General features: G+C 43.8%; 1 protein-coding gene across 6 annotated transcripts in view; it reads left to right on the forward strand.

Moving 5' to 3' along the window:
- Positions 1-21,645, forward strand: part of CUX1 (cut like homeobox 1) — a 269,656-nt gene that overhangs the window by 228,044 nt on the left and 19,967 nt on the right. For 5 of the 6 annotated variants that reach the window (XM_021550817.3, XM_021550818.3, XM_021550820.3 and 2 more), the window contains 2 exons: positions 3,920-4,184; positions 9,541-20,956. The exons of the other annotated variant lie outside the window; for it this stretch is intronic. In XM_021550817.3, coding sequence (XP_021406492.2) covers positions 3,920-4,184; positions 9,541-10,243 — 968 coding nt within the window. In that variant the 3' untranslated portion in view covers positions 10,244-20,956. Of the gene's footprint in view, positions 1-3,919; positions 4,185-9,540; positions 20,957-21,645 lie in introns of those variants that run through there. 6 annotated transcript variants of the gene reach the window in all.

Raw genomic sequence — 21,645 nt, forward strand, 5'->3', positions numbered from 1 at the left:
CGTGTACACTGAAAGCTCTGCTGTTGACTGATGTTCTGAAAGCATTTACACATTTGATCAAGAACTTGGTGATTATATTTAAAATTGCAGTGAGGGAGCTTCTGGGAAAATTATAGTCTTGCAAGCTTTTAAGAAGAAATTCAAACCCTTGTCACAGTAACCAGTATAATATAAAGCAGTTCAGTATCTTAGCACGTGTATGATCTTCCATGGGGAGTAAAATCCTCTTGGGTTTCCCACTTACAACTGTAAACCAAAGGGAATCTTGAGGAGTTTTGCTGTATTAGAAACATGGCAGGAATAAAATTGTCAACTAGCTGGGTTTTTATAGCCTCACAGAGAATATTGCCCATAATGCAGCAAAATAAAATAAAAATAATTTAAAAGTAGTACTGACAATATCCTTTCAAAACGATTTTCTAAACTGGATTCTTATCAAATAGTGAGTGATACATATGGTCTGTAGATGGCATCTGAATAGAGATAAGGCCATAAATCATTGAGACTCTGCTCTGAGCTCCTGAACTGTGCAAGTGCTATCCTCAGAGCAGTCTAAAGTGAATTCAATCCTGTATTTTCTGCAAAATCCTTTCATGCAGGTAAGGATCCTGTGATTTAACCTTTTAAATTGCTCCAGAGCCACATTAAGAATTTAACTTTCCCTTCAGCTAATGTCAGTTAAAGAACAATGTGACTGGGTCTGCTTCCAGTGAAACATTATTATCAATTATTTCTCTGCCACATTTTATTAAGGGAGTAAATTAATAATTATGATAAAGGTGAGCTGCATATCTCTTTTTTTTTCCTGTTCCACCAGTCTGAAGTTTGTTCTATAAATGTCCCTTTTAACAGGTTTTGAAAATTTGCAATGTACACTAACCAAGCTCTTTGGAAGGAGCTGGGGCTTCGTGCTCATCAGGCTGAGATATTCTGTACACCTTTCCTGCCTTGGAAGAGTTTATTCTTCTCATAACCTCTGGGTGTTGGGCTGCTGGAGCATCACACTCCTGTAGTACAGCACTGCTGTCAGAAGAAAATTTAATTCCCTTTATTTCCCCATTATTTCACTTTTTAATAATCTTGTTCAATACCACGTAAGGTAAAAATCATATTAAAGGGGGCTCTGTTTTAGCTCAGTGGGCAGCTGTGCAATGGTGTCTGTGGCATCCATAGCTGGGCACATGCTGGGGGGGAAAGGTGTAACTCAGTCAGCCTCAGACCCAGACCTTTGCCCAAATTACACCTGGGTTTCCTTCTTTTTCATATGTCTCCTGAGGAGTGGAGGCTGGTCACAGACAAAAATCAAACTTCTCCAAAAATAAAATGTGTTTGCAACTTGGATTGCAGTTTGAGCCTTGCTGTCACTGCAAATGAGCTGAGTGATTTCCTTACGTTGTCTGCACGCAGCACATATGTTTAAAAATAAAAATGGACAAGTTTTTAAAAATGTCATTTAAGTTTCCAGAGACCAGCATTAAAGCCTGAAGTCTTGAGTCCTAGTTCTGCCTTTAGCCCAGTGATGGTAGATTATTCTCCAGAAAACAATTGCTCTGACAGAACAGTGGGACATCCTCCTTTTTATTTGTATTTTAATGAAATATGTGCTTTTATATAATTTGTTCCATTCACATGAGAGCAGTCCATCTCAGCCAGTGCACCTTTTGTGATCCCAGTGTGAGGTTACAGGAGCAGAGGAAGGAATGACATTTTTCCCAAGCTCTCACAGCTCCAGATTGTCCTTTGCTGCTTAAGACAGGAGCTCTGCCCTGCCAGAAACCCCATCCTTTGGAGAGCAGACAAAGGGAGATCCAGCCCATCCTGATCACTGTGTGTCTCATGCTGGCTCAGTCACCTGGCCAAAGTCCAGAAACTCCAGTTGGAGGTGGTCTGAGCCCCTGTCACATCTCCCATGCCAGGTTCTGTTCTGCCTCGTGGCCTCCTTGAAGCTGCTGCCCCTTGCTGAGGTGGTGGATGCTGTCCTCCAGCCTCTTGGTTCTGCAGTGCAAGGAAACAAGGGAGCCTTGGCTGAAGTTTGCAGGTCAATGCAAAGAGGAAATAACACCCAGGAAGGAGTTTTGAGATTAAACACTTCATAGAAATATGAGATTATCTTCCTGGAATGATTAATTCCATGGCTGAAGGTTGTAACAGTTCCTTGAAGGCTGCAAAAATAAGGCCAATAGGTTGCCTTGAAATAATGCAGATTTTTTGCAGTTTTACATCTGGTTGGAACAACTTAAATAGGTGGATTTTTAAAGGAGATTTATTAAAAAAAAAAAGCAAACAACACTTTGTTTTTTATGGTTATGTAAACGTGTGCAGGACTGTGTCACGTCAGAGTGATGGATCACAAGCAGCTCACGTTGTGTTCCATATCAGTGATCTTACACAGCAGGCAATCCTCAGGTAATCTGTCATATTCAGGAAAAGCAAAATGTGGGCATGCAGATACCCCCAAAGGTTACAGAGTGTGTTCAGAATTCACTTCCATGATAGTAAAGCCACAGTGCCAAAGGTCCCACTGGAGGCACCATGGAGAGGGGCAGGGTGCTGGAACCCGCTGGAGCCAGAAAACCCAGCCAGTCCTGGAGGGAGCCCTGCCAGGAGGCATTGGCTGGGCTTTGAACACTATAGTTTATTTGATTGCACTGATTTTTTATTCACTGTGCAGCCTCAGCCTGCAGGCAGAGCTGTGGGGAGAGAAAAAATTAATTTTTGAAGAATTTGGTTGCTGACCAGTGTGACTGGCACCACAATGTCCCTGGCTCTGACCAGAGCTCCTGGCTCCTGGAGATTTAATGCCTCCTGAATTGATGTCAGGCTGGTGAAATCTGGAATTTAATACATGAGGTTGTCAAATTTTAGCTCTTGAATATGTAAACTCTTAAATATCTAGAAGGTATTTAGTAGGCCTTTAAATATTTTATTGATAAGATTCATTTATATTTGCTGTTTTCAGCCCCCTCATTAGCAATGCTTGTGCATGATACTGCCAGGTGCAATAAATCCCACCTCTCCATGCCCAGTGTAAATCAATCAAGTCAGTGACAGCCTTTGCTGGGACTCCTTCCTTGTGGAATTTGCCAGGATAATTCACTCCCAGTCAGGGAGGAAGGTCAGTGGCAGGATCACAGGCTCCTGCCATCAGCTTCACCGAGCCCATCAGTGCAGGGAGAGCTTTCTTAAAAGTGTCTGTGTTTTGGAAGGAGCTTTGTGGAGGGGAGGAGGGCGCTGGGGGCTGGTTTTCTTTCATAACCTGTCACTGCCACAGCAGAGAGCTGAAGGGAGAGGCAGCCTGATGGCTGTTCAGCCCTGATGGTTGTTCAGCCCTGATGGTTGTTCAGCCCGTCCCTGGCATCTCCGGGCTCCAGGCGCCATCGTGTGTCGGAGATGGTTTGGGAAGTCTGGGAATGCTGCAGCTCCACTTCCACAGTCATATTTTCCTTCATGTCAGAGACACCTCCGTGTACACCTGAAGTGTTTTAACCACCAAAGCCCTTTCAGTCAAAACGAAGCACTACTGTCCCAGTCAGGGCCTTACGTGGGAGTTCACTCCTCTCGAAGGAGTGAATCTGAAATGAGTCGTGTGAACTAAACCCTGTCATTCGTGTCCCACGTTCATTGTAAAGGCAGAAAACTCTGGCAGGTTTCCAGCTGACTTACCCTCTTTTCTTCTCTTTCTGCCTCTTTCATCCTCCCCTCATTTGGTCTCTGGTGGCACCCCATCCTTCCCATCCCCTCCCAGCAGCCCATCCCTGCATCCCCACCTGCCATCTCCGTGTTTATCCCTCAGCTTTCCCAATCTTTCCCTCTCACAGCAGCAAGTTTATACCCAAGTTAAAAAGACCCTGATAGACAAAAATCCATTGATTGTGCATTTGTACTGAGCCCGGGCTGACCCACTGTGCTTCTCTTCCAGCCTACATGAAGCGGCGGCACAGCTCCGTCAGCGACAGCCAGTCCTGTGAGTCCTCGTCCGCTGGCATCGACTACAGCCAGGGCGCCAGCCCCCAGCCCCAGCACCAGCTCAAGAAGCCCCGGGTGGTGCTGGCACCAGAGGAGAAAGAAGCTCTCAAACGAGCCTACCAGCAAAAGCCATACCCATCACCAAAAACCATTGAGGAACTCGCCACACAGCTCAACTTGAAAACCAGCACCGTGATCAACTGGTTCCACAATTACAGGTGCGTGACCTCCCAGGAGCCTTGCTCCTGAGGGATGGTTTGGCTTGGCTCTGGCAGGTGCTGCTGTGCCTCAGCAGACTGTGTGGTTGTGCAAAACAAGCAGCTCTGACAGCAGGGAGGTTCTCACTAACACAGTGCTAATGCTGCAGACTAATTTTAAGTCATCCCTGAGGAGCAACAGTACTCACATATTGATGTAAGTAGTGCTTTTAAACAGAAAGTCTGGCTTTTGGGGTGGGCGTGGATGTAGAGATGCCCACTGATGAATATTTATAAAGCCACTGCAGTAGGCCAGGCTGCTCTGTCTGACTCACATGTGCACATGCACAGACACGTGTCGGGTGTGTGGTGGGTGTTGTCCCGGGGTCACTGGGTGGGGGGTACTTGGAAATGTCCGTTATTGGATGCCATCAAAATTGCCCTGCTTTCACTGTGTCATTTTTCTGCATCAGAAGAAAAAAAGGATTTTCTTTTAGGTCTTGAGTCACCGAGCTCTGAAAATAGGCACGGTGTTTGTGCTGTGTTTCTGGGAAGCTTCGTGCAGTCCTGAAGGACAGAGAACCAATAACCCTGAAATCAGAAGTGGTCACAGAGAGGGACATCTTACAAGGGCCTGGAGTGCCAAGACAAGGGGGAATGGCTTTAAACAGACAGAGAACAGGGATAGATGGGATATTGGGAAGGAATTCAGAGGGTGGGCAGGCCCTGGCACAGGGTGCCCAGAGCAGCTGTGGCTGCCCCTGGATCCCTGGAAGTGCCCAGGGTCATGTTAGACAGGGCTTGGAGCAGCCTGGGCTAGTGGAAGGTGTCCCTGCCCATGGCAGGGGGTGGAACAAGGTGAGCTTTTAGCTCCCTTCCAACCCAAACCATTCCAAAATTCTATGATTTATTTCATTGGTATGATTAAATCAAGTCCCACTGAAATAAAATGTTAGTCTGTTCAGTTCCTCTCTGGTTTGAGGAGGAACCTTCTCCACATTTGAACACCTGAAGTAGGTTTTGGCCTAGAGACAGGGATAAAAAGAGACAAGGGTGGAATAGCACAAAAGAATTACAGGGATTTGAATAAACATATTATCAACTGTGCTTGGGATTGGAAGTCCTAATTAATGCAGCAGACTTTCCTCCAAGAAATTTGTGCTAATGAATATTGAACAGGTACAGTTAAGCTACCAGATTTAATACTATTCTGTTCCTTCACTCGGAGCCAGTAATGTTCCTAATTAGTCCAGATTGCTAAACTTGTTTGTTTTTAAAAACTGCTAACATTTTAAGGGTAGTTTTTCACTTTAGCCCTTCTCAGCTTTTACCAGGGAAGTTGCTGAAGCAAAAGCAGCAGAGTTTAATGAGCTATCTCAGAAATATTATTCACAATAGTTAAATAGTGTTTATAGTAAACAATACAACATTTTTTAAAAAATCAAGTAATCATATTTACACTGAATTTCACTGCCTTGAATTCAGTACAGATGCAGCCTCTTTTCACCGCTCAGAGTTCTCCAAATGCAGGCCTCTTCCAAGTCCCAGTTGCAGGCAATTATACACAAGTTGGAGGGTTGCCTATGAAAATACGTTCCCTTCGTCCTGACAGCAAGATGTGCTGTTCTCACTCGGGCAGAGGAGCGCGGGAGCTGGTGGCAGGTGTCACCTCCCTCAGCATCACGAGCTCCCTGCCTGGGCGTGCGCTGCCTCAGCCCCACCTGCCCGGGGAGGAGGTGCTGACAGCTGGACACAGCATCAAACCCTGCAAGCGGGGCTGGGGACAGCACGAGGCTGAGCTTTCAGTGATCTGCGCCTGCTCCCAGGTGTGCTGCTGGGACTCCAGGGCTTTCAAAAGCTGTCTGGAGCCCTGTGTGCTCTGAGCATTGAAAAATCAAAACACAAAACTATTTTTTGTTCCCCTTGACAATAACTTTCTTAGCTGTCGTGCATGAATTTCTCTTAAATCATGTGTAGGGTGTTGCAGAAAAAGGACAGGTTCCATGTTCTGTGAGGGGAGCAGGGTCTGACAGTTCTGCAGCTTGTATAAGAAATGGGTGGTCTTTCTTTCAGTCTTCTCCAGGCCACACTTAACTTTATTTATCTCTTTCATACTCTCCCTCAGCCACTTTTTTTCCCAAACTGAAGAGTTTTTTATACAGAAGCAGTTCCATGTCTCTGACCATCTGCTTGTGCTTTAATACTAATTTTTCTGTAGCTTTAGATAAGGGAGGGCACAGATTTGGACATGCTTGTCTTGCTGTCTCTTGGGAATCCTGTTGCAGTGATGCTTTTCTTTTCAGATTCAGCCCAAATCTCACTTTCCAAATGTGGTTGCTATAGCAGGATCTACCTTTATATCCACCAGATGGAAAGTCAGCATTAGCATTTATTTCCTGCAGCAAAAAGAAACGCTGAAAAAAATCTCCTCAGCAGGCAAAGAAATCATTCACTTCAGAATATAAATGGGTATAAAGGATTTTGACATGTCTGCAAACTTCTCCAAGTCTATGGCTTTGCATTTATACCAGTCACTGAGCTCTCAGAATATACAATAAATATCCCTTGCTTTGCACTAGTGAAGCACATACAGGACACATCAGAGTTGAGGCACTGATGCCTTAAGAATGATAGAAAAAGCAGGAGGGAGGAATTTCTATCCCACTTCACCTGTGGAAACTGGCACGTAAACTCAGTATGCCACAGAAATTGTACTACAGACACATCAGGAATTAAACCAGACTTTGTGGAATTGTAATCCAGCACTCTTGGACCCTAAATTCTGAGTGTATTGTTCAATGAACTCTATATTGTGTTGGTTTTGATGTTGTGTGAAGGCTTGTCCAGGGAGCTGCAGCAAACACCCAGGAGATCTCTGATGTTTTGCGTTCCACTGGTGAAAGCCAACAGGGTGTGTGGATGTCAAGGCCAACACCTTCCCCAAGAGGAATGCTCTCTGGAATCCTCTAGCTGCTGTCACCAGTTCTTCTTTACCATAAGAATTTAATTACTGTGTTAATCAGGAGCCAGACCAGATTCCAGCAGCAATATACTGGGTGTGAATTCCAGGGATTTGCACAGGCACGGGTTTGATGTTCGTAGGGCTGTGGTTCAGTACCTGCTGGAGCTGAGGTATTTTAAATGCCATGCAGGCACAGAGCTCTTACCAGCCTCCTCTCCTGACTTGGGGAATGTTACAGAAGCACCATGCTCTGGATCCATGTCCATGCAGGGAGATTTTAGGCATAAATAGAGCCTGATAATCGATGCTGCAGGATGCGTGCAGTTAATGGTAATAGAAAATTAATGTTAGCACCTATGGGCTTCCGTTAGGTGAATAATATTCTCCTAGGGAAAATTACAGACCCCCTAAATCCTTCAAAAGTGTGGAGTCAGCGAGTCCTGCTGAAATACTCTGTTGCATTTCAAGTAAGTCAATAAGATCAATAGCTTCAAAAGCAGTATTCAGGTGGTGTTCTCCATTTAGCTGAATGTTTTTCCATTGTGTGCTGTCTTCCACAGCACAGTTAAGGGAAAATAGAAAATCCTTACAGCCATCAGTGCTGGGACAGTGTGTCACTTGTGGTTTGCAGGCCCCTTGGCAGTTCCCTGTGGCTGAAACCAAGAGTTTTTTATCGTTGCTCTGAAAAATAGTAAGTTCTGGTAAATCCTCGCCAGGCCTGTGGTCCCATCCCTGACACCAGATCACTGGGGTTCCCTCAAAATTAGGACTTAAATGGCGTACATCACTTCTCCCATGGATGCAGCAGGACAGAGAAAGGGTTAGCCCAGAGCCTAAGGTTCTTCCATAAACTTTTCCATACTTGTGAGGATTTTGGGAACTCCTAAACAGAGAAGGAAGAGGGAGGAAGGCCTGAGTAAAATGGCAGAGGTGGTGTGTTTGGGGTATCCTTGCACACCAGGCAATTCTACCCACCCATGGAGTGCAGTCATTCCTATGAAAGGCACTACTTGGCTTGCACTATTCATGTACTGAAATTGATTTTTTAAATAAAAAATGAGGCAAAAGTCAGACTAGCTCATAGACTGGCAGCCTGTCACAGGCTGGGCTTTCTCACAGTGCTTTCACGGGCTTGGTTTCATCTTCATTTCTCCTTGCTGTACAGGAGAACACTAAGGGACTTGTCCAGCTTTTTCTTGGTTTATTTTTTGTTTAGGCAGACTGGCTCATTTCTAGTAGAAACCTGAATTGTTTTGTTTTTACAATCCACTTCATTCTGGAATTCCTAAAACTGTAGTCATACTTTTTGTTAAAAATACTATCTTCTCACCAGGGGAATGGTGGAGTTACCACTCCTGGAAGCATTCAAACAATGGGTCAGTGCAGCACTGGGCAGTAGGGTTTGGTGGTACTTGCTTGGAAATTGGACTCAATGGTCTCGAAAGTCTTTTCCAGCCTTAATGATTCCACAAAAGGGCATCTTCAGTGGTGTGGAAAGGGCATTTCTAGTGGAGCTGGGTGTCTCTTCACCACCCTGGCAGACTCAGGAAATTCACAGAATTCACAGAATCACCAGGTTGGGAGAGACCTTCAAGATCATGGAGTCCAACCCAGCCCCAGCACCTCAACCAAACCCTGGCACTCAGTGCCACATCCAGGCTTTGTTAAACACACCCAGGGATGGGGACTCCACCACCTCCCTGGGCAGAGCATTCCAGAACTTTATCACTCTTTCTATGAAAAACTTTTTCCTTATATCCAATCTATATTTCCCTTGGTGCAGCTTGAGGCTGTCTCCTCTGGTTCTGTCAGTGCTGACTGGAAAAGGAGACCAACCCCACCTGACTACAACCACCTTTCAGGGAGTTGTAGAGAGCAATAAGGTCACCTCTGAGTCTCCTTTTCTCCAGGCTGAGCACCCCAGCTCCCTCAGTGGCTCCTCACAGGGTTTGTGTTCTGTGGCAGCAGCTCCCTGGCCACAGAGAACAGGCACAGACTTTCCCAGGCACTTTCCTGGAGAAGGCTGTGAGAAGATCAGAGAAAAGAATGAGAAACAACTCTTACCTCCACTTGTTGCACCAACTGTTGTGCACATGCAGAATGTGTCATGGAGATTTGTTTACCAAAGGGTGATTTCTTAATTGAACACTGGATGGTGTTGGAATTGATTGACCAGTTAGGCAAAAGCTGTGTCAGATTGGTTGTAAGGGTTACCGAGTTTCTTAATAAGTATATAATAAGTACAGTATATATATATATATCATATAATATAGTATATGATGCTATAATAAAGCAATTGATCAGCCTTCCCCAATCATGGAGTCAATGCTAATTATTACCTGTGGCAACAGTGTTCCAAGCCCCTCAGCAGCCTGGCTGCCCTCCGAACTCACATCGCTCTCCCCTCTCTCCTAGGTCGCGCATCCGCCGGGAGCTGTTCATCGAGGAGATCCAGGCCGGGAGCCAGAGCCAGGCCGGGTCGAGCGACTCCCCTTCGGCCAGGAGCAGCAGGGCGGCGCACAGCTCCGAGGGGGACAGCTGCGACGGCGTGGACACGGAGGGCCCTCCCGACGGGAAGCCCAGCGGCCCGGAGGCGGACGAGTTCAGCAGCGCGGCCGCCAAGTCTCAGGGAGGGCCCGCCGAGCCGGCGTTCGAGGCGGGGGAAGAGGCACTGCGAGGCGCCCGGCCTTCGGAGAGAGCGGAGCCCGAGAGCCTGGAGGACACCGACGACGAGGGCCGGCTCCGAGCGCCGCGCCAGAGCTCCCCGCCGGCGCCGCGGCGCCCAGGAGACGCTCCGGAGACACTGCCAAACTCTGCCACGGAAGGGGATGCCTCTACCTCAGCCGCCTCCACCTCAGTCCTTACGGGGGAGAGCTCCTACAAGTCAAAAGAAAGTTCAGAGAAAATCTCCGGTGTGCCAAGTACGAGCTCGACGCCGGCCGCAGGCTCGCAGAAAGCCAACTCCCTGCAGAGCTTGTTCGGCTTCTCGGAGGCGGCGAGCTCCAGGAACACGCGAGACAGCTCCCTGAGGAAAAAGAAAGCGGCCAACTTGAACAACATCATCCACCGCTTGGAGAAGGCCGCCAGTCGGGAAGAGGCCGTCGAGTGGGAGTTTTGAGATTAAACTGGCCCAACTCGGGAGAGCTGGGAAGTCAAACTGGACCTCTACTGGTTTTATTGTGTTCGCACTTAACCGCCCTGCGGGCCACAGGGCAAAAACGCCATAGGCCAAGGTGCATATAGAAATCAAAACAAAAACAAAACAAAAAAAAAAGAAAAAAAAAAAAAAGGAGCGTTAAGCCCAATTTATGTTTGTGTTTTCGAGGAAGAAAACTGAAATGTGTAGTCAAGCTTTTTTGTACCCTGAAGTGTTTTTATTATTGCCCTAAGTGATTTCCACAATTTCTGGAATAACTCATACAGCTTTGCCTTGTGCCCTCCTCTTTGGTGTGGGGCTTTAAAAAAATGAAAAACAGGAAAAAAAAAAAAACTTAAAAAAGAAAAAATCTTAAAAAAAAATCAACCCACATATTAAAAGGGGGCTTTTTATCTGCCATCTAATGGCTACAGAGCGATAATACACTATTATCTTCTTAAACCAGGAAAAAAGGGGAGATTTTTCAAGAAAAAGAAAAAAAAAGAAAGTTTTTTGTAGCTGTTCAGTTGCCACTAAGAGATTGCACAGTCAACCGACTCTAAACACACTAGTTTGGATTCCTACATATTTTCAAGAAAAGAAAAGAATCTTGTTGTTTGAAACTTTGAATTAAAAAAAAAACACATTTACTCCACATATTTTTTAACAAAACAAAAAAAAAGTCACATCAGGAAAATATCTTAATTTGTGGTAGCTGACTTAGTGTTTTCTTGTAAGTGAAATAGAATATTGACACGTAGTGCACATTGTTTCATAGCTTTAACTGATTCTGGTCTTTTGCAGCCCAGAATTTGTTTAATACACTCCATTTTAGGCCAAATCAGGACAAAAAAAAAAAAAAATCTGAATCTAGGTATTTTATAATCTGCTTTTTAACCTCTAACCACAGAGCACGCTGATCAGACCTCATATCTGGGAGGTTTAGGAGACAACTTAGAAGCAGCATGTACTTGATCATTTCACTTGGTTCGTAGTGTAGAGGATTTCCTTTCAGCAAAGACCGATCGCTCCAAAAACGTTGGCCAGTAACATTTCAGCCTGCTACTTGGGGGCCTAGCCCGTATCCCGACCATTCAGCTTACCTGGAGCCCTTGGGAACGCAGTTCACGTGTCCGATTGCTGTCACACCACTAAGAGGGACGGGAGCTGCCGCAGACCCAGCCCTTCTCCTGCTGTTGGTGGCCATTACTGACTCTCTTCCCACCACGAGCACTGATTTTAAATACGTTTTAGTCGTGGGAAGCTCCTTTTTGGCGTGGACAAAGAGTACATGGCAATGACCAGACGGGCTCTTGCCGGGGTGGAAGCAGCCCGAGCTCGAAACCAAAACCTTCGTGCTCTCGAGTCCCAGTGCGGCCCGTTCTGCCCTGCAGAAATACAGCCTTTTCCCATTATTTTATGCACAGGTTAGGGCTGATCAAAGTACAAATCCAATTCTAACTTGTCTCTAACTCCTCCTGTTGTCTATATGTATATGCGTGAGCATAGAGGTGTGTGGAAGGATGTGTGTGCGTGGGTGTGTGCGTGCAATTTTATACGTCTGTGTATTTTCTTACGTACTTGTGCACACATAGAGTGCATTACTGCCACCTTTTTTCAATAAGCTGTTTTATCAGTTATGGCTTCTACAAGTTTGCTAATTTAGACTCCTTTATTGCCATATCTTTAAAACTAACAATAGATGATTTCGGAATATATATATATATATAAATATATATATATATAATTTTTTTTTGCTTATTTATAGGTGCTGTATTTTATTATCTGATTGTTAGGAAGGGATGAAAGGGGGCAAATATTCTTTAGAGGGATAGACTGCCGGCAGTATTGGGTATAATTTACAAGATGTAGTTGTCATACTGTATATTATTGATTGAAGACTTTTTTGACCGTATTGTGTATCATTGAACTTTTGTCTTAGGTCAGCATCTTTTTGATGACACTTTAATGGTGCATTCATTACTTCTTAAGTTTAATTAATATTACTTTTCTGATTTTGGGGGAGGGAGGGATGGGGGAGAGGAGTTCCGACTTTAAAGGTATGTTCCCAATATTACACCTCAGTGTGCTTGTATTAATTCATTAGTAGGATTTTTGACTGTAAGATGTGAAACCACATTTCTTGCATGATGTTTTAGAACTTACGTATTTCATTTACAGTCTCTTAACATGCAACAGCAGCACTTAGTGCAAGTTTTCACAAATTTAAGAATCAGTACACTAAAATCCATCCTTCTCATGACTAAGGAAAGAAGGCTCTAGGAGGCTGAAAGGCAGGGATTTATTTCCGATTTTCACTGCTAGCTGTTTCAGGATTCCTCCTTGGGTGACTGGGGACTCGTGATGCGAAACTAAAGCTGAGGGACGGAGAGAGAGCAGCTGCCCCTTTCTGTGATGGGCTGAGGGACAATTGGCAGTGGCAGACACCAGGGTGTGGCAGCACGTGCTGGGAGCTCTCCGGGAGCGTGGCCAGCACGTGGGAACGGGGTGAAGCCCAGGGTGACCTCTCTGTGCCTGCCCAGGGTCCTGGTCTGATTTCCAAAGCACAGCTCCACGATAAACACGTCCTGGTAGGAGTTCACATACCTTAGCATAGTCACAACCAGCTGCGTCTCCAGCCAAGAGCAAAACTTCTGCCCAGAAGATGCAGATATTTTCTTAGGTTCTTTAATTGGTTTTATTTTTTTTTCTTTGTTGTTGTTGTTTGGTTCAGGTTGGGTTTTTTAATTGATTCTAGGCAATACACTTGCCAGTCTGTTCCTACTGTCCTTGTCTGCTGATTTGAGACCCAGGTGCTGGATGCAGTCAAGTGGTTACTCTCGGCTTTCTCCATAGTGAGGGTTTTTTTTTTTCTGTTTGATTACTTTAGTTTGTTTTTTAAGTTAATATTCCCCAAACTGTTCTTGTGCCTGTGTCTATCTGATTGCATTCCATGATGCTTACTGAGAGCTCTGGCTGCAGTGTACGACAGCAGAACTGTATTCACAGGTCGCACGCAAATGCAGCACTTAAGGTCAATCTCTCTTCTTAATAAGCAATATGTAAGTGCCTTGAAACATATCTTCTTTTTTTTTTTTCCCTGTTTATTTTTGGTTTGCTTTTCAGGTTTCCACTAGTTCTTTAGGATTCTTTAGTGTCCTCCCATTTTTTAATGCTGTAATGATTTTTAAAAAGCATATCTGTAGCTTGCCCTAGAGGAAATCTTTCTTTCATAACACTAACTGTTAATTCTAAGCTCCATTATTCCATTTGAGTCATGTAATTTTGGTGGTTAAAGACAGCATTCAGAAGTCAGAAGTCACTCCATCCTGCCAAGCATTATCATTGGGATCTATTATAAAATTAATCAAATAAAAGGCTGTCAGTATTTCCTATATTTTTGGCACTTTATTAATGGCTTAGCTCCTTTTGCTGTTTCATATTTAATGATCTGTGTTGAATGTGGATTAGCCTGCTGAGATGCTGTTGGGGTGATCTCCTGCCCGGAGTCCCTTTGGGTTCCTTGGTGACCCCTGGATGCAGGGCAGGGGCCGAGGAGCACCCTCAGGCCTGGAGCTCAGAGATGCCCCTGGGTTTGTCCTGGTGTTTAGGCAAGGTCACCGCTGCTCTCCTGTTCCAGTGGAAAGCAGGATGGATGAGCTGAACTACTGCTGATATTCTCGGGTTGGACATGAGTTACCTGCTGGTGTTTCTGGCCAAGGCCCCCCAGTTTAGAGGCTGAACTTACACTGCAGGGTGTGAGAGATAGTTGGGATCAATTTGAAACTCACCCTTGGGACAAAAATGTGCTTTGGAATAACTTTTTTTTTTTTTTTTTACTTAATTCAAAGGATTAAAAGTTGAAGGAGAAGAAATGCCAAAGAGCAGCACAGTGGCTGTCATCCCTTGGGTGCTGGTTCCAGGGGAAGGGAATGTGTGAGAGGTGTGACATGGGCTCATCTCACAGGGCAGCAGAGCCCTCGTTGCTGACGTCTCTTTTCCTGATGGATAAAAGCACAGGCAGCTTTCAGGAAATCCATCATGCCAGAGTCTGTTTTTCCTGGGGTTCTTTAAAAGCATTTTATTTTCCCTCTCTGTTTCCAGTTCCATGCTCCTGCCAATGCTGTGCATGAAGGGCCAGGGCTGTTTTAATAGAAACACGTTTATATTGCAGTTAAATTGTTGATCTTTCTCTCTGGATGATTAGGGAAGGAAAAAAGCGCAGTGCTTTGTTTGCTAAAAGCCAGGAAAGAGTATCCCCTGGCAGAAGGGTCATGCAGTGGGATTGTCAATACACTTCCATTTTTCAGGATACAGATTTCAGACAACAGCATTGTAGATGTTTATTGGCAGAAATGCATTTAATTACAGTTGCTTTTGATGGCATAAAATTTGACCATTTTATTTATTCATCAGTGAAATGCCTATGAATAGAGCCACCCTTTAAAGGAACCCATATCAGTGCACTCTGCCCATATCATGAATTAGTGAGTCCTTTAGTAATAAACTCCTTGCTGTAATAGGAAAGATCTATATTACAGTTAAAAAGAAAAAAGTATGTGCCTTTCTCATTAGCTAAAAGATCTCTGCATTATTTTTATGTAATTTGTTCATATGGGATTGCTGCAGAGCAGGGGGACCATGAACACAACAGAATTCTATGCAATATTTTCCAATCCAATTACTTAAAAGTCACTATTTTTCAATCATTTAATAGGAGAAATAGTAAGTTAGAAAAGTGCATCATTCTGGTGGTAATTCAAAGTGCAAAGCTGATAAATTGACATAAAATAGGATTGAGGGAAATATGACATATTAATGTGATGAAATAATGGAAAATCCTAACTGTGCTTGCATCCCCAACAAGCACAGCTGCCATCAGAAGTCTGTCATCTTCCATTTTAAAATTAATAATTTCCAGTGTTCTTAAAGCTTTTATGAATAAGACTGCTCCTGGCAAAAACAGGGCAGGTTAGAAAGAGGAAAAAAATCACATTTTGACCATATAGAAATTATGAGAATACACAAAAAAAAGTAATTGGGTTTGGACACTTTGCACTTGGATCCAAAATATTTTATTTCAGTTGAAATGCCGCAGTAATCTGTGCCTTCAGCAGGGTCGTGAGAGATCAGTAGCTTGGCAGTTTGTTGCAGATTGAAAGAGGAGTGTTGACATTTTTAACCTGCACATGGAGGGCACTATTTTTGCTTCATTTGTGTCTCTTGCTACAAAGGAGTTGCTGAAATTCTCTCTGATTCCCTCTTCAGCCAGTGGATGTTCTCTGTCTTTGGCCATGAGGGTGGCTGAGCTCCTCTTGGACACTCAGAAGCCAGAGGAGAAGGAGGGAAGTTGGTTCTGAGGTGGGCACTGATTTAACATTCCCTAAAACCAAGTCAGGGCTTTCCTGTGGGTGTGTGGCAGTTCTGGCCCTGCTGGGACCAGCTGGCTGTAGCCTCTTACCCCCAAATTTAACTCACGTGGATAAAACATTGGCAAAGCAGGGCTGGGTTGATTCCTGTGTTGTTCTGCCTTCCCCTTTCTGCTCTGTGAACATCAACGTTTTCTTTGTGTTGCATATACAATCAACTTTTAAGAATTCTATACAAAGGAAAGACTTTCCCCACCCCCCAGCAGTTTAAAGTCTGGTTTTAAATTGCAAGGAGAATCATTGGCATGGGGAGTACAAGATCTGAAATTCTTTTCTGATGTAACCTTTGTAATTCAGAAGGGATGTAGGAGTCCCTGTCTCCTTCACATATATTTGAGCTCTAAAATGTAGAAATAAAATTTCACCAATTTCTTCTTTCCTCCCCATCTCTTTTATAGGATATATTGACTATGCCATATATAAAGTATAGTTAATAATGGACTTTATAGCAAGAAAAGCTCTTTAAACCATGCCTAGGGACAGATTTGTCCTACATGACCAGGTCGTGGACTATACCCTACCCTATTAATATGCAAGGATAAAATGGTTTTATGCTCTGAACGTGAAATTTATCCTTTTGGAGAAGATTAGCGTTAGGCCTGTGCACTTAAGTTTTCAGAAAGCCTTAAAAACAGGTGTGTAAGTGGTGCCATCTCTGTCCTCAGGGATGATTTCCCCCCAGCCAAGTGGTACTGTGGCATATTTAATAGCAGTTATTAGTTATAGGGTCATTTTCCAGTTGAAGAAAGTCATTCATTGAACTTTATTAGTGAGTCCCTGACCAGCATCCTCTGGTACAATCCAGGACCTGCTTTTCCCGAGACCTGGGCATCCATATCCATCCCAAAATTCCTGGCTCTCTGTGAAATCTGTGCTTCTACAACTCTTGTGAATGGGAAAAAAACCCTGATGGGATTCCTGGGCTTGATTGTCATTGCTATTCACAAACATCTTCTGGCACTAAAGTGCATTAAAAGGAAAAGGCTCCTTTTTAAAAAACAGTAAGATTATTGTGTTTTGTCCTTGTCCAGCTCTTCTATAAAGGTCAATTCTGCCAGTTTCAAGCTTGCTTTACTCACAGTGGTGTTGGGAGATTTTAGCCTCGGTTCTGTTGATTTTTTATTATTAAATCTGTTGGTTTCATCACATCATTTCAGTTTCTTTGGACTTTGAACCAGCTGAGTGCAGAGAGCAGCTGAATCCTTAACCATAACAAAACAGTGCAGGATCAGTGCAGGAGAGTGAATACCCCTGTGATGTTGTGTCTTTGGCTTTCTGTGTGAATTCCAGAGATATTTGTTATACATGGTACGATCTTCATCCAAAGTTCTTTGGAAATGGAGAATCATGCCCAGCATTTCCTGCTGTTGTGGTGCCACACCTGATTTTGGCACAGTTCCTGTGTAATTCCTGGTAGTGTCACAACAGCACAGCCTCTCTCTTGACAGCAAGAACAAGAATTGTGTTCTCTTCTGTCCGTGTGGGTAATTAATGTGCATTTTTGGGAGTTGTGAAATGTGTCTCTGTGCATCATTCCAGGATGGAAAAGCCCCTCTGTGTATTTAGCATTTGTGTGCTTGGTCTTAATGGTGCAGCAGAATTGCAGCAGCCAAATTTGTGAAATCATTTGGGATGTAGGTGAGCGAGGGCTCAAAACCAATATGTATTTTAATGGGCAGAGGATGCCATTCCCCACTTGTCAGATCCATTCCCTGCTGTAAAGAGGGGATTAGCCACTGGAGAGACCAGGCTGCTGGAGATGCATGGGTTTAGCTAATGAGGACAGGGAAGATCATGCTCAGAATAATAAAAATTATCCCAAGGGTCTCTGATGTGCAAGAGCCAAGGAATTGGAAGGGAGGGGTCAAACCTTGTCTATAGGTTTGGCTTCCTGCAGGAAGTTCATATCCCAAATACTTGCACACGTGTTGTGCTCTCTCCTTTATCAATGTATAGTAAAGACGTATTTAAAACAATCACAAAACCAGCTGATGAAGTAAATTCAAGCCAAGTATGGGATTAAAGCAAGCAGCTCAGCCTTGCTCTCTCTTAGCTGAAAATTCAAGTATTTGTAGGAATGGGGTAGAAATTTTCTCTTAGGCAGCTCCTCTTGGAAGGCAAGTGTCTGTGCTTTCAAGAGAATAAATAAAACTTGGCACTTGACTTGCTCTGAAGTACAATCTTGTCTCCAAGTAACTAGGAAAAATATTTTTGCAATCAGTCTTTCAATCAGACTTCCCTGGCTTTTATTAGCTTGTGTTGGACCCTTTGTGCTGTTTTGATGTGTTATTTATATGTGGGTAGGTTATTACTAGCTTTAAAAGTGTTTCCAAAGTACCTGGGTACCTCTGGATGCTGGTACAGGTGATACAGGGGGTACTTGAGCATCCTGTGTGGAAAAGAGGAGCGTGGGGAATAAGCAAGGTCACATCTGCATTGTACTTTTCCTTTTCCTTGATCAGGGCTTCCATTTCCTGCTCACCTTCTCTAGAGAGATGGAGTTCATGGGTCATTCTTTTTTTTTTTTTTCCTGTGGGAGAAAGATTTTTATTCGAGCTTGAAATGATTTTATTTTCACTCCAGAGGCATGCCATCAAAATCCTGTATGTTGTCACATTTCCCATTAAGTCTTTAGGTTCTGCTTCCTGAAATGGACTCTTTCTCTACTTGGAAAGCTATGTGCCTTATTTCCTGATCTCTTCGTGGAGAATAATCTAAAGCACAGTGATCTGGCTTGCAGCATTCCCAGGCGCTTTGCATTGGTGTTTTGGTGGGGAGCAAACACTGATGGAGCATCCCAGTGTCCCAGCACTGGCAGGTGCTGGGCTCCCAGGCACATCCAGCACTGGGTGAGGAGTCTTTGTGCAATAGAAGCTCTGGCTCTGTGCCTGGCAGTGGGGTGAGCTCTCCTCCGGGGGAATTCACCCTCCTGGGGGAACAGAAAATCCCTGTGGGTCCTTTCCAGCAGTTCCTGGGGCAGCTCGCAGGGCTCCGTGTCACCCTGTGCACCCAGAGTGGGGGTCTGGGAGTGTCCCCGTGCCCTGCAGCAGTTCCCTGGTGCCATCAGTCACAGCTGGGCTCCCATTCCCACCCCAGGCCCTGGTGCTGGAGTCGTTCCAGCCGGGATTTGCTTTTGTGCAGAACAGGCTCTGCCCCCCAGCACCCCCAGCCTCCCTCCCCGAGCTCGCTCTCTGCAGCGTCAGAAGGTGAAACACACAGAGGTGGTTTCAACAATCGAGTATTTCCTATTTATGAGATTAATTTTTAACAGTTGCTGTTTTGAAGGTGAAATACACAGAGGTTGTTTGTGATTAGGGCAACAATCGAATATTTGGTATTTATATTAAGTTTTAACAGTTTCTTTTTTGTCGAGGTTTGGGGTTTTTTTTGTTGGATATAAACACAACAGGAGTATTTACATATCATTGGTTCGGGTTGGAAAAGAACTTAAAGCTCATCCTCTTCCAACCCCCTGCCATGGGCAGGGATGTCTCCCACTAGACCAGGTTGCTGTCCCCTAAATGGATGTTGGAGAAAGCTTGGGATATCCTAGAGAGGGAGCAGGTGGTGTTGGCTCGTAGTATCCATATAGTTGTGCCCCAGTTGTGTTTTCTAGAGCAATCTTTTTTTTTTTTTTTAAGGAAAAAAAAAAGTATTTTATCTAAATGCCTAATAAATAATATTATTTAAATAGTTTTTAAAATAATTTAGAACTGAGAATAAGAAGCCTCAGTTGTGAGAGAAGAGACTTAAAATATACAGAGAGAGAAAATACCCTGAGCCTCCTAGAGCCTCTACTGAGAATTTGCTAAAGACGCAGAGCCCCTGGTCAGAGCACATTGCAATTAACTCACAAGTGTTCATTTAAAATGAGAGACTGGTTTCCTGTGATGTTCATCTTTGTTGGCATATGTTTGACTTTCTGAATTCAGAGCTGATTTCCTTCTCATTCAAAAGCTGGTCAAGGAAAAAAAAAAAGGCGAAAAAGAATAATCCACCTTGTGCAGCAGCAACTTTCCCTGGTGTGAGCTCTGGAAATGCACATTGTGCGTGATGCGTGGCACGGTTCAGGTCTGCTGCAGGTGGGGATGTGCAGACAGGCTTTTCCCTGGGGAGCAGCAGAGCAGCCCCAGTGCAGCAGGGAGGGATGGGCAGCTGCAGGGCACAGCAGCACTTCTGTGGCTTGGGAAGCAAATTTGCACTTTGCCTTTCGAGGGTGTCCCGCTTCGAAACAAAAACCATGCGGTGAAATTCCCGCGTCAGGTTCTTTTTCCTTCTGGTGTAGTCCAAAAAGAAACTGAAAATGAGAGTAAAGGCAGCCCTAGTGTAAGTGTTGGATCAGCTCTGCCAAACAAAAGGTTGTTCCTCTTGGAATACTCTATGCATTTCTGTGGTGAAAAGCATTTTCTCCCATTCCTTGCTGGAAATGCAGTGAGAATGTCACACATACAAATTTGGATATTGATCCCAAAGCAGATGGAGGCTGGGGAGGGGGGGATGTTTTTGGGTTTTTTTTCTTTTTTTTTTTTTTTTTTAATTATTTCCCTCATGTCCCTTTTCATTTTTATTTTTTTTTAATTAAAAAATTAACTCTTTGCATTTGTGCAATAACTACTTGCCATGAGAATGGGCAGACCTTGGAAATGCCCCGACTACTAACACAGCACAAGATGAACTCGAACAGAAAGTGGTGTACTTTTTCCTGAGAACTTTTTTTTTTTTTTTAAATAATAAGCTCAGTTTTTACCCCAGTGTATTGTGGTGTCTTACATTTTTAGCAGTATTTTATATTTTTTCTGTAACGCACTAAGTCTTAGATGTTTTTAGAGCTTGTTTGTTATATTCACAATCACGGATTTTAAAAAAGAAAAAAGAAAAAAAAAAAAAAGATCCTCACAGAGACCCAATTGACCAAAAAAAAAAAAAAAAGTGTCATTTTTTTTGTACAAGTAGCTTTGAGAAGCCCACATTGTGTTGCTGTGACTCATCTTTTGTAACATTTTATTTCTTGGTATTTGTTTAAGCATAAAAAGTAAGAGTTTATCTGGCTGGCAGTGCAGGGCAGCGCTCCCTCGTCAGCAGACGGCATTGTTTCTGTCTTTGTTTGGTTTAGCCATAAAATGTTTGTTCTCAGCACTGTACAACGGTCCCTATATGATATGGAGAAGCAATATCACTGTATGAAACTCACACGATGTATTATTATTATTATTCACTAGCACCCTAGGTGTGATAATTGAAGTAAATATCTTTTATACAAACACAATTCCGTGTGGGCTGTCTTTTATTGAGGTGAGACCTGAGTCCAAGCAGCAAACATTTACATTGTGCTTCTGGTTTTGGTGATGCCCAGAGGGATCACAGGGATGGTTTGGTGGGATTTGTGTTTGGCCAGGGGAAGAAACTTGACTTTTTTACTGTGTATCAGTTCCTATGGGGAGTGGGTGTGTGTGTTTCCCGTGTCTTAAATATTGAACTGTTAGATGTTCAGAATGTTCAGATGAAATCCAAGTGTGGCTATTCCTGCTGCAGTCACCCTGCTTCACAGACAGAAAATATCTATTTGGGCTCTGAGACTGCCAAGGGGGATTGTTTTGAGCACCACAGCAACATATCAGCTAATTAAAAAGAAAAAAAAAAAATAAATGCCAGTTACCTGAGGTCAAAAATGCTTTAGATTCAGAAATGAAAATGTCAAAGAATTTTCCCAGATATTTGGTTCACTGTTTATTTTTACAGGTCCTTTATAGGAAAATAAATTCCTCATTTAGTGCCTTATGGGATGTTCCTATAAATACCCTCAGTATTTACAGAGTGAGGAGCTTGGTAAGGAACAGATGCTGTAATAACCTGTCAGTGGGATTATGTTTTCAAAAGCAATGGAATAAATCATTTTTTGGATGCTGAGGGTGTCAGGTAGAGGCTGTGTGTGAGTGTCTGTGCTTACCTGGGTGC

Source organism: Lonchura striata, chromosome 20 (assembly GCF_046129695.1).
Source record: "Lonchura striata isolate bLonStr1 chromosome 20, bLonStr1.mat, whole genome shotgun sequence".
In the NCBI taxonomy this organism is placed as follows: domain Eukaryota; kingdom Metazoa; phylum Chordata; class Aves; order Passeriformes; family Estrildidae; genus Lonchura; species Lonchura striata.